The sequence below is a fragment of the Branchiostoma floridae genome, chromosome 3 (assembly GCF_000003815.2).
Source record: "Branchiostoma floridae strain S238N-H82 chromosome 3, Bfl_VNyyK, whole genome shotgun sequence".
NCBI lineage: Eukaryota > Metazoa > Chordata > Leptocardii > Amphioxiformes > Branchiostomatidae > Branchiostoma > Branchiostoma floridae.
This window is the reverse complement of record NC_049981.1, coordinates 15,055,514-15,068,499: the sequence shown is the minus strand read 5'-3', so window position 1 is coordinate 15,068,499 and position 12,986 is coordinate 15,055,514. Positions and strand designations below refer to the sequence as shown.

Below are 12,986 nucleotides of genomic sequence, written 5' to 3'. Positions count from 1 at the left end.
TTTTAAGTTTCTGACTCAACATAAGTCCTTTAGGTATACGACTTGATAGCAAAAGAATCACCATCATTGTGTGCTGTACCAATGTCGTTAGATAGGGGGAGCTATTGACTGGTGTATATCCTAGATTTTATCATGGAAAACTCCAGCGAGGCACATGTACATGTACCTACTTCAGCTAGGAATAGATAGAAAAAGGGGAATCTTGTCTATATAATCAGACTATCCACCTGTCTACTGTGACCATGTTTTTAAAGTCCCAGATTGTAATTGAGTGGTTACTGAGACTGCACAGGTTTGACTGTATATGTTAGTATAGACTGGGTCTGTAATGATTGTAAACATTTTGCCATCAAGTGCCTACAACCTCAATGAATGTGTTCAAGTTTTTTGCTACATTCTCACCTATCTGATAGGGGGATGTAAGAGTTAAATCCCTGGAGTGATTAGTTTATTTAACATGTGGTATTCTTTTCCTCTAATTTTGCACCTCTGCTTGCCTCTAGTCGGTGACCACTGTGAAAGATGGTAAGGAGACAGCTATGTCGGTGGAGTTTCTCATGTATGGAACACGAGAGACCAAGAAAGACAAGAGTGGAGCTTACCTGTTTTTACCAGATGGAGAAGCTAAGGTATGCATATTGTACTACAACTTGGTTTAAGTGATCCTGCTACTAAACTAGAGCTTGCCCTACATTACACTACTGGAAAGGGTTGTAGTCTGTATTATGGAATGTTAAGCTTGTAAAAAAGAGCTCAGGAAATTTCCATGAATGTAGTGTCTAACACAATGGTATTGGAAGGGAGAGCCCTCCAACAACAGTTTAACTATGATTACAGGTACCCATTTTTACAACTGGGTGGAGTGTGGAAAGTCATTTTGCAGGGACACATCAAAGAACCACAAATCAAAGCTATAGCCTCTCAGCCCTCTGCCCGCTACCCTACCTGGTCGGCCATTCGACATAACATTAATGTTCCAAATGTGTTTTCCGCAGACCTTAGACACCAATGGGAAAGCAGTGATCAGGGTGATCCGTGGGAAGATCCTGTCTGAAGTCCATGTCCTGATGAAACATGTGGAACATGTCATCACACTGCACAGGTCACCTGGTAAGAACACTTTGGTTTTGAGTTTGAGCTTTGAAGAGGCTACCACTAAAAGGGAAATATTACTGCAAACTTTAAATGACCCTTCTGTTTGGAGTTGTTGATTCATTTCAAATCACCTGGATGAGGCCTGGCGTACCTCCATCTTATATAAGCCACATGGTGATTTGCATCATTCATCCGGACGGGAGACCTGGTGCATCCCCGTCTTGTATTCAGCTAAAAGAAAGGGTATGCCACCCTGTAAGGGGCGGTATAACCCCAATGGTGCTGTATAACACCATGAGTCTCTAGTTCTACTACTACTCTGAAATAATATCCTACAGTAGCTATTTTGGATACTGCAACTAATCATTATGCTGTGTGTTGGTTCAGGAATAGATGGTTGGTCATTGGAGATCTCCAACATTGTGGATATCCGTGACCAGAGGAACAGGGAACTGTGCATGCGCCTCAAGACAGATGTCAAAAATAGCAACGAGTTCTTCAGTGACCTAAATGGTTTCCAGGTAAGAAACAAGCAACGCAGGGGTGTTGGCTTCAAATTGCTTTATTTAGTAAGCAGAGATCTCTTTTCAACCATCCTTTATATGTAGAATCATTCTTCATTCAAAGAGAAAGAAAGATACATTCATCCCAGGTCATATTTGCCATACTTGGCCGAACATGCGGGGGACACACAAAACAGACATTATACAATATGATATATGTTACACAATTGTCTGTTCATGCAGCAAAAAAGTTGTTTGAAGTTTTCTATGTCAAAATTACCACATTTTCGACTTGTACTTTGCACAACATTAGTGTACTTCACTGATTTTGCCTTGTGCATGGAACAATCATTATCAATTTTGGTTGTTAATTTGGAATGAATGCCCCATGCGGACTTAAGAAAATGTTTGCTTTTTATTTGGTTATTACTAACTAAAGATGGTTGTCAGCAGAGGGTAAAATTGGAAAGGACTGTTTTGATGTGGGTTATGACTGGGGCCAGGTGGTTTGTTGTATCAGGTGGTTGGCTGGCCTGGTTTAGATATTTTGTCTAACTTGTCATATATTTCTTTTATCCCCAACCGTTGCAACACTGATAATGCCATATTTTCTCTGCTGACAGATGCAAAGGAGAAAGACGCTGTCCAAGTTGCCCCTGCAGGCTAACTATTACCCCATGTCCACCATGGCCTACCTACAGGACCAGGACACACGGATGACAATACATACAGCACAGTCACTCGGAGTGGGCAGCCTTCAGGAGGGTAATTACAGTAGTTTAGAAAAGATCTGGAATGAGACATTTTGAAAGGATTTTGAACATTCACAGGCTGTGATAGTGATACATAAAGCAGTGCCATCATGTTGATCATGTGCAACTGAAAATCTATTTTTTTAAATTTGAGAAAGAGTGATCTAACCATATCAAAGGGATTTTTAACATTATGACATTTTGTGATACGTGCAGTATTGTCCTCTGCTGATCATTTTGGATACTGCAGCTGAAATGCTGCCTTTCCTTGCAGATGGCATAACTTCACTTTAATTTCCTTTTACAAGAAGTGATCTACTTCAAAGACCCTAAGACTTCTGACTAGAATCAAATTCTAATTTTAAGTTCTTGTACATGTGTATAACATACCCTTTCCTCAATCAAGAATAATTCTAGCAATTGCTCTTGGTTTATTAATTCCAATTGTGACTAATAACATTTTACTTAAATACAAGGTTCAAGTTTGAGTCTCTCTGTGCATGTAAGATGATTTGTAACTTGTTTGTCATCCTAGGCTGGTTGGAAGTAATGCTGGATAGGAGATTAAACCAAGACGACAATCGCGGCCTGCAACAGGGCTTGCTCGACAACAAACGTACGCCAAACCAGTTCCGCTTGCTTCTGGAACGTCGCCACCAAAGGACCTCTTCACCAAACGGTGGCAGCAGACAAACAGGGGTGGACTACCCCTCCTTAACTTCCCATTCTGTCTCCCAACTTTTGAATCACCCTGTATATGCCTTTATACGGAACAAGCTTCCCGGGGAGGGGCCCGCGGGAGATGTCAAACTGTCGGGGAGCGTGCAGCCCCTGGTGAAAGCCTTGCCTTGTGACATACACTTTGTGAACCTGAGGACGGTACAGGCCATGGACTCTCCCGCGCCCACGCAGGAATCCGTCTTGCTGCTACATAGGAAAGGGTTCGACTGCAGTTTCCCCGCAAATGGACTAAGCTGCTCTACCAGTGGTGGAAAGGTGAGCTTTTTGGGGCTGCATTCTGTTCGTCTGGTCTTATAGCCTTTTTTGAAACTGTATACAGATGTACATTGTATGGGGGCAGTTATCATCCATCTTTGGCATGGTAGTGCAAGACAGAGCCCATCCCTTGTACCGACTTTATTACTTCCCCAACCATGTGCACTATACACCCGGGTGGAGTGAGGAAAAGCGTGTAAAATGCCAGGAATAGAACCCATGACCTTTTGATCCGTTGCTCTATAGCCTAACCACTCGACCATCACTAGTACTGCCACTGCAGTGTGCTGCATGTGGCTCATGGGAAATGTCAGCCTTTGTTGAAATGATTTTTTTCATAAATTAACCTATTCTGTTTCTTTGCTCCCAGGTTCAACTAGAAGATCTGTTTAGGGACCTGGACTTGACAGACATCAAAGCCACATCATTGTCCCTCATGTACGACGGACAAGTCCTAAACAGTAAGGCAACCCTGCAGCTGGACCCTATGGAAATTAATGCCTACCGGATCAGGCTGGATTAAAGCAGTTTCAACTGGATTGAACCACTTTCAACTGGATTGAACAACTTCAACTGGATTGCTTGGTGGAAAGGGTTACTATTCATTCCTAATCCTAGGGTGGCATTTCTGCTGGATTTTAAAGAAAAACGTGAACATTTAAACTATGGCAATAGAAGTGAATGTGAATATTATAAAAAGGTAGATTTGATTTCTCTTGACAGCAGGCTGGTCCGAGATAGGCCTGTATCGTAGTCAGCTTTTCTACAGAAGAAGATGCAATTTTTATGGCTGTCTATCTAACATGGGAAGAAAGATTTGATATGAGCATTCCAAAGGGGCGGGTTGTACTGGTTCTGTCTCTCAGGTATTTATAAGTACATCGTCACTGCACCTTATAGTAATGATGAAGGGGCTGTCTTCAAACTTTTTTTCCTCCAAACAAAATTGTTTTACAGTGTTTCTTCATTGACCACAACACCCCTCTGAATCAAAATAAGTTATTCTGTAGCTTCTTAAAGCTTTGGGACATTGGACTAGTCTACTTACTAGTAGATCTGGATGGGGGATACAAAAATTGAATTTTGTTTGGAGGAAACCTGAAAGGAGAGGGGACCCATCTCATGGTGTTTTTAAAACAGGAATTAATGGGCTGTAAGAACCCTGGGTGTAGTACATCATCGTCATAAGCAATTTCTCCTTACATTTGTTACTCTGTGCAGATCTAAGTTATGTACTAGTTAATGTTAATGTTAATGCAGGCATCATAGCAAGGCAATTTTAAAGGAGAATATTAATCTGATATATTACATACAACAAAACATATTTTACTAGAAGCATTTCATGAAGTGGAATTGGAAGACCTGCTTTCTGCCATTTGCCACTTTTTCATCACTTGCAGCAGACTGAGTTTGAATGTCACAATTATAAGAGACAATGAAAATACCATGATTTGGACCTTAAACTAGAATACAACGCAATGAAATCTTTTATTGACTCAAACTTATCAGAAAGGTATAACCTTATCAGTAGTTAATATTCTCATGTGAACAATTATTTTACAGAATAAAAAGATATAGTGCAGTATAATGTAGACTTTTTTTGCAGTATAATGTATAAAAAGAAAGGAAAAACTTTGGAAGCACCACTTTGACTAGAAATTTTGCTTCCTGGATGCTCAGTAAATATGTGATATCTGGGCATACAAATGTGCAATAGGCAAAAGGTAAATGTTTGCTTTACAACATGAAATCATTCCAGATGAGCATTTATCCAACAGCAACCACTACCAAGCTTGAAAAGCAAAATTACTTTCATTTTGGTTTAGTTGTGCTTGTGGAACATTTATGTATCCAAGGGGCATTTCAGTCTTGTTTTAAGAGGAAAATTTTGGTGTATGTTCATTTTCTTTGCAGCATTTCTGTTGAAACAAAAAAAATCTGCCTTCTGTTAATATGTACACACATGTATGTCAAGAAAGTTTGTGGCAAGACACTGAAGGTGGGCAGATTTGTATATACTGGTGTATTTAATAATCAGTTACTTCTATAATTCAAGTTTGCACCTATGTTTGTTTGTGTGTGTGTGTGATTTACAGTAATTGTTTATTTCTGCTTGTATTACATACTTTCAAGCACATAGAATTTATGATAATACCATGAATTTAGATTACTTGATTAGCTTTATCAATTAGCTCAACAAATGATATACATAGGCAAAACAAGAGGAATTAACTTTACAATTACATTTTCTGTTTTAAAATTGTATTACCTTTAACAATGACATACATGTGCAGTGCAAGTTTGAAAACTTCCAAGTTTTCTGCTGTGCTTCTAGTTATGTGTGACTTACGAATGTGCTGCTGCTTTCTTTATAAAATTTGTGGATAAAGCTAGCTTTAAATTTGGTGCCAGGTTTCTTAAGTTTGTGGTTGTACAGTCATATATTGCATTCCATGTTTTGATAGATCTGAATTAAGTCTAACTTCATTGACTACTCTGGGTGATTTTGAGGTGGATTACCATGTTTTGTAGGCATTATGCAGTTGTATCATCACACAAATCATAGTGTATGTACACAGTTAAAGAGTATTGCAAAGTACTTCATATTCTGGACCACACTTTAAGTTTTATGTTAATCCTCAATAACACACATTGCATGTTAGTTAAGTGTTTGAATGGAAACGGCTTTGGTTTTGTTTTCGAACATTGTGATGATGCAGTAGAGATGTTTAGAGAAATGTTTACTGTCAGTTTTGATTGAAAAGGCAAGTTTCTCTCCTGACAGCAAGTGATTTTGTTCTGATCTGTGCAGTAATAATTTACGATGTAAGACTTTAAGTGCTCTTTCTTCTTTTGATTATATCTTGATTTATCCTTAAGAACTTTCCAGTGTTTCTAAAACATTCTCATTTTTGTGTCATACCATTGAAATTTAACTGAATCCTATTTAAAGCAACCACTTATTTTTGTTTTTGTTAGACTGAGAGGCTGGAGGATTGTACCAACTAAAAGTTTAAAGAAGGGGGGATTACCACCTTGAAGATTAGTAGGCTTTCATATACATAAACTTGAAGACCATTCCATTTCTTTTTAGTACAAGGACTAGTCTTTTTAATCAAGTGTCCATATTTATTAAGGATCCCTATCTACTAGACGATTATTGCTGAGCGACTACAGGAACTGAAATTGGATTTGTGCAACTTTTGATTTCAGATTTGGAATACAATGCAAGTTGTAACAACAGAACACACAAAACATGAAAAAAAAGTTTTTATCTGTAAATTCCTTGAGCAAACTGTCAAATCTTGGGTCGTTCAGGCAGCGTCTAGTAGAAAGTTGGTTCAAGATTTAAGCTATGTAAGCCTGACAGATTGAATAATCCCATGCATTATTGGTACAAGAAGCACAACAAAAAGAGTGTTTTTTTTATAAGTCTTAATAAGTATCACTTGTGAGATTTGTAAAACAAGACTTTATTCCAGCAGGACACAGACTTTGTATAAATTCTTCCGATTCATTTGAAGATTTCTTTGCACGCCTGAAACCTTTGCTGCTCTGCCTTGGTCACAGATCAGAGTTGTATGCTTTTGACATATTTGTACAGGAGGCGAGTCTAGATGTTAGGTCTTCTCTATCATAGGTCATAGGTCATGTACATTTCTCTGGAACAGTCTATTTTTGGATGGGGAAGGGAGGGAATCATGGGAGGGGAGAAAATAAAGAATAAAGCAATAAAGATAGCATCTGTGTCATTCAATGTGTGAAATTTCTCTTATATAGATCAAAAGACACTATATACATGTAGTTAGTTATGATTACTAGTAAAACATATATAACTTTCCTTGAAAACTTCTTTGGAAGCCCATGTAGAAATTCACAATTCACATCTGATTATAAAATCTTGAAAATTGTAGGAAATGTACAATAATCAGAAGCACAGTTGTAAAACATATATGTTCTTTGTTTTAAAATACATACAATATCTTAAGTACCAGTACCTACAGTAACTTCTAGCTACTAGTAACATTAACTTCACTTCTTCATTGATTAAAAAAGGAAAACAGCTGAATAAGTGATCCACAAAGCATCATGCTGATTCCTCTTCCAGGGAGGTCACTGTCACTGTACAAAACCAGGCTTCTGTCCCAGGGGGGTCACCACTTACGTACAAAAGCAGGCATGAACGTGAGGAAGGCCGCGAACACCAGGATGGCGGTACCCAGTACGATCTGCCAGGGCTGGTTAGGGATGAACTCTGAAAAGGTCAAGATAGCTTTAATGTCCTACTAACTTTATGGATAATGTACTGAGACTCTAACATTGCTGGAAAAATAGTAGAAAGTGACCAAGTAGGCATAATGATCTGCCAGCTGTAGGCAAAACCTTTGGAGAGCTCTATATACCGGTAGCTGACTAATCCCTCTGGCAGATAGCAAATCATTCAGCCAGCTGCCTTGTCTAATTTTAACTTTTCCTGCAGCTTATGGAGTCAGGTAGGCTAAGCATTGCCAACAGAGATGGATTTCAGGTCATGTTTAAGTAGGATATTTTCAAACTTGTCATTCTTGGACTGTTCTGTACAAAAAGTATGACAACCTTCCCCTAGTGCACTATTCTAAGCACCTTTTGATTCTTTCCATATAGCAGTAGTTTGCATAACATAGTAGAATACACCTGGTCCAGTTATCTGGTACAAAACATCTGAATCTCACCTGGTACATCCACACATATGAGTGGTCCAACAGTCAGGTACCCCTGGCCTTCTCTGGCTGTTAGCGATACGTTCACCACGGGAAGAGTCGTTTTGTCTGTCAGGTAACCCTCGTCTGTCCTCCAGACCGTGTCATTAGCATCGCAGTTACAGGATTGTTCCGGACTCGGCTGGCAGTTGTGCTGTGTTCCACACAGACACTGTCCCAGTTTGCCGCCAGCACCGCCCCACGAGTACACGCGACTGTTTGCTGTGGTCTCCCACCAGAATACGTTTTCTGAAACAGAATTGTGTTATTGTAAATAGCTGAAATCTTGAAATGTTTGCATTTTTTTATTACTTTTTCACGAATTCATGACACTGAATATTAATTTCCAATTACCAGAACTACTGTACTACACTTACTGTTTCAATGACACACGTATAAAACACTGCAAAAAGCTTTTTTATCCTCTACTGCAGAAATAAATGAATTTACAGTATCAGCACTGGACAATTGTTAAAGCTACTTGTTATCAAGCTTGATATTATTGATGCATGAACCTTTGCTTAAAATCCATGACAGGCTACTCAAAGAGATGCCTGGGATTTTTTTGACGATAAAGATGCCTACATTACAATTTTTCTTCAAATTGGAACATCTCTTGGCTATTGTTTGATAATTTAATCCTTCACAATTCAAGCATGACACATGTTTTCATTGGAAACATGGCGTGTATGAGTTTATGACTGAACCCACCTGCCAGTCGAAGTGGACTGTTCCTACACTCATATCTGAGGAACTGTTTACAGCTGCTCGACTTCTGAACAACAACCTGTATCTGCTCCAAACTTCCCTCCGGGTAGGCAACCTGGAGGTGAAAATCACCTGGGAAGTAGAGGGGGAAGATATGTCAGAATCCTGGTCTACCTGCTCCCCCTTGAGGCACTAATGAAAACTGCAGCATCACCTAAAAGTGGGTGTTAGGTTCATACTTAAAAGGTTTTACCTCCTGAAGACACTCTTATTCTGTCTTCGCTGCTGTGATGAAGAACTGTCATTGTGTCTAGACCCGAGAAGTCGCAGTACACATCAAATTCCGCCAGGGGACCTTCCTGTCCATCTACATCCAGTGTGTAGGAACCACTGTCTTCTGCACCTGATAGCCTTGTAGCCAGACAGGATGCTTGCTGTGATGACACTGTAACAGCAGATAGCATACAGTACATAAGTAAAGGTGCAAACACAATAGCCCTACTAAGAAATGCCATTGTCTCGGAATTGTTGCAAAAAATATGCAGAATTGGACTTCTAATTAAAGCTTTCTGCATTAAACAGGCAAAGCAAAGGAAACGCATCGCTAAGAAGAGCCAAGAAGCGTCCGTAAGGAAAATTTTACCCACCTTGAGGGGATATAAGAGCTGATATGATAACAAACTTCACCAGAAGTAAGCAGTTGCAACCGTATGGAGACATTTTGTTGCTGTTTGGAGTTTTTTTACCGGCTTTGTAACTCGTTGTTGTGCCAAACACAATCTCAGTCTACCTCACGCCCTCCTCTCAACATATTTCGACTTCTAAAAATCACATAAAATCCGTAAAAAGCGTCTTAAGTTAAAACTGACATCGCGTTAGCAAAATCACGGAAGTGTTTTGTTTCCTTGGTGTTTGTACACACCTGTTAACTTTTGAGAGCATCGAAACGCGCATGACATATGTTGTACTGTGAACAATTTACCGAATGAGAAAGACACAGTTAGTTATTATATGCATAAGTTTAAAGACCAATCTGTCTTCGTTCACTAGAGAACTTCCAAAGGTGGCAAGCTCAGTTAAGTTAGTTCATTTGATTTATAATCACGCGCGTTTTAGTGCGGTACAGGTAAACTTCTGGAAAGGTCAAAGGTTGCCTGTTCACCTGTGCAACAGATGGAGTCACAGCGCCACCTTTTAGTCTTTATTAGTAATGCAGCGTATGAAAAACGTCCTAGTTATCGCCTGTTCTACAAAACTTTTCAATACAGCTGCCTTGCCTGGGATCAAAACTTATGGCGTATTAGGGCGATTTTATGGAGTTGTATGACACCAGTAAAAATGCATTCATGTTATCCAATGTAAACATAACTCATGGTATTTGGGAAGGTTTAAACCATAGCCCGATGTATTATAGCGCCCCACCCGACATTCTGCGGGGAGGGGCAGCCGCGGACAGCGGATTTCACGTTGTACAGATTAGGAAGGTTAGAAGTTATTTCTTTCCATCACAGTTGTAATATTCCCTACTTATTTCCGCTCAACGAAAATGACTCACTGTCACTGGTAACAACCCGGGCAGCCTGCATATGTAAAGGGCGCCACTAAGCGAATTAGAAAAAAATGACACAAGAGCAATACAAGTATCATATATACGGTTTACCTGCATGGCCAAGCCATTTGTACTCCATTTTGTAAACACTTAAACGTGAAAGCTAGCTAGGCTTGAACCTTTACTCTGTAGTGGGATATTAGTGGGCTTTTAAATCTTATGCTAAGATGGTGAAGTTTGCCCGATGTATTAATGCGCGTGACTTTTACCGCTGACTGCCTGGGTGAGCCACAGGGTTCTAAAACTAAACAAAACTAGAAATGGGCCGAATAAACATACAACACGCCAGAGGAGTTGGCTGATCGAGGAGTATAGCTATAGGTTGCAAACTGCACTCCTTGACCAACTCCGCTGTCATGTTATATGTTAATTTAGCCTTTTCTGCTATTTTCCAGCTGCCCGTGAAGCCTGATAGAGGCTAATTCAATGTGCTAGCTCCTACATACTGTGCATACAGATTGCATAAGATTGCTTTAAATGATTCTCAAACAATTGTTAATGCAAGATGAAGTCCCGAGACCTTTATTTTGCCGAATGAAGTTAACCTTTACAACATGGTAAACGTATTTTTAACGTCTGTCATTGATTATGAAAAAGTCACCATATCACATGAATGATACCAGTCATTGATCTTCTCTAACCAAATAATACAAGATGGCAGGCGCAGTGAAATGTTTGCACGGTAAATGTTAGCCCTTCCTTCCCACATACCGGTATTCCATCACCTGTACAGTTCCTTTGATAGCCTTTGATTAGCAAAAGCCTGAAATGAGTCACTAGCTTGGCCAAAGTAAATAGGCGTTGGCGTCAAATTTTCTTACATGTCAACCAATTAATTCCATCATTATAACTTTTCAAGTCAAGGTACAAGTTGAAGACATCCAAAAATTACAAAATGCTTCCACCCAACATCACTGATTTTCAAACGGGCGACGCCTGCAATGACGAAAGGTTAGGTAGACATTGACATAATGCTTTACAGTTTATAATTATGCCCCGAAATTTGTAAATATGCCCCTTGTTTCCGAGTGAGGTCGTGAACTTTTTGAACGACCTTCGTACGTATGTAGCGTTCTTATCGGGACGCATATTTATTTTTCTGACCGGCTAAACCGTGTGTTTGCTTTGCATCATGGGTTAACGTCATAAAACTGTTAGCCTATTTGTACAAACTCGCGCCCTATATCACACTAATTACCTTATTTTGGTCGCCGCAGCGGCCTTACTTCGTGTTGGTAGACTGTATTGGACTAGCTGTAAAGCTAGCTCAGTTCTTCCTTCCCAACATCTAACCTGGCGTTTTACAACGAGGGTCACACCTGAAACTAGTGAGGAACAGATATGGAGAACATAACAGACGTAACGGATGTGTCCTATTTTCATGACTACGACGACATTTTTGGGAACCGGAGTTTCTTCACGTTCTTAAGCGAGTTCCAGCGAGCACAGCCCCAACTTGTGTACGTAGAGGTCACCATACTCATCGTCATTACGGTAAGGTCACTGTTTTCGGTGAGTGTTTGTGTGTGTGACTCTGTGCCTGTGTGCAAGGAGGTTATATAAGCTCCCTGGTGTGTGTGACTCTGTGTGTGGATGTGTGTGTGTGTGACTGTGTGTGTGTGTGTGTGTGACTCTGTGTGTGTGTCTGTGTGTGTGTGTATGTAACAATAAAGAATGATCTTATGATCCCAGTTTGCATACTATTGAACATTTCCAGAATTAATTTGACATTACATTATCAAAAGTCAAGAAGCTGTTGATGAATCCTAATGATATTTGGTATGTTTTGGTATGTGGTTGGAGGTCGGAAGAACAAAATTCAAGCTTGATAATGCATATGGGCTTAGTGTTTTTTTTTGTTACTGCGCTGAACGTTCGGTTTCAATATATCGCGTTGCGGACATGCTAATTTTTTAGTAGTAGATAGCTCTCTACACAGAGTGTAAGTGGGTTTGGGCCCCACTTTGTCATGATTTGTTGGTACATTTTTTACACTTCAGTGTACTTCGAATGGAGAGAAAGGCGTGACCTAATGATAAACGTGGGATTATTTTTAATCCTTAGATTCTGATAAGCAGCATTTGGATATAAAATACATACTGGAGGTAGTAAGGTCCATGGCTGACGGCAACAATTGATTATGGTTCAACTCTGTACTTTGCACAAGTTTTACTGTTTGCACACATAAGACAAGCGTAACGGTGCAACCCTGCAAACGAACAAAGCTCCATGCCAAGTCTTTGTAACACACAACCCGGGTTACCCAGGATGTTATTTGTTCCTTTTCTCCCATCTCAATGTGCTATTAAAATAAAGAGAACATCTGTGACATTCAGGAGTAAAGAAAACAAAATTTTGCTCTTCTTCAATTAAAAAAAAACAAACTGCCACCTCTTTCATTGTCTATAAAATACTGTTCAATAACTTTTATGGACTTACAAGTCGATACTAATTTCCAGGTTATCAAGTTTTGATTTAGAAAATGTCAGAGAAGCAAGCAATAGATCATCACCATGTTCGCACAATGTCGTATGTGCCTTGAATAAGTTCACGTCTTCTATATTATGTTGCATTGACATCGATT

General features: G+C 39.6%; 3 protein-coding genes across 3 annotated transcripts in view; 2 read left to right on the top strand and 1 right to left on the bottom strand.

The window, feature by feature from the left end:
* Positions 1-6,211, top strand: part of LOC118411916 (alpha-mannosidase 2x-like) — a 58,669-nt gene extending 52,458 nt beyond the window's left edge. Inside the window, exons 15-20 of the mRNA XM_035814418.1 lie at positions 504-629; positions 996-1,110; positions 1,483-1,616; positions 2,222-2,363; positions 2,886-3,346; positions 3,717-6,211. Coding sequence (XP_035670311.1) covers positions 504-629; positions 996-1,110; positions 1,483-1,616; positions 2,222-2,363; positions 2,886-3,346; positions 3,717-3,869 — 1,131 coding nt within the window. The 3' untranslated portion in view covers positions 3,870-6,211. The remainder of the gene's footprint in view (positions 1-503; positions 630-995; positions 1,111-1,482; positions 1,617-2,221; positions 2,364-2,885; positions 3,347-3,716) is intronic.
* LOC118411956 (contactin-associated protein-like 2) lies at positions 5,037-9,734 on the bottom strand. The gene is made up of 5 exons (XM_035814485.1): positions 9,441-9,734; positions 9,047-9,238; positions 8,797-8,925; positions 8,059-8,334; positions 5,037-7,601 (listed from the first exon to the last, which is right to left on the bottom strand). The coding sequence occupies exons 1-5, from the start codon at positions 9,511-9,513 to the stop codon at positions 7,501-7,503; spliced, it is 771 nt and encodes a 256-aa protein (XP_035670378.1). The 5' UTR covers positions 9,514-9,734; the 3' UTR covers positions 5,037-7,500.
* Positions 9,735-11,449: 1,715 nt separating this feature from the next.
* LOC118411943 (free fatty acid receptor 4-like) overlaps positions 11,450-12,986 on the top strand; it is a 23,494-nt gene continuing 21,957 nt past the window's right edge. Inside the window, exon 1 of the mRNA XM_035814468.1 lies at positions 11,450-11,896. Coding sequence (XP_035670361.1) covers positions 11,744-11,896 — 153 coding nt within the window. The 5' untranslated portion in view covers positions 11,450-11,743. The remainder of the gene's footprint in view (positions 11,897-12,986) is intronic.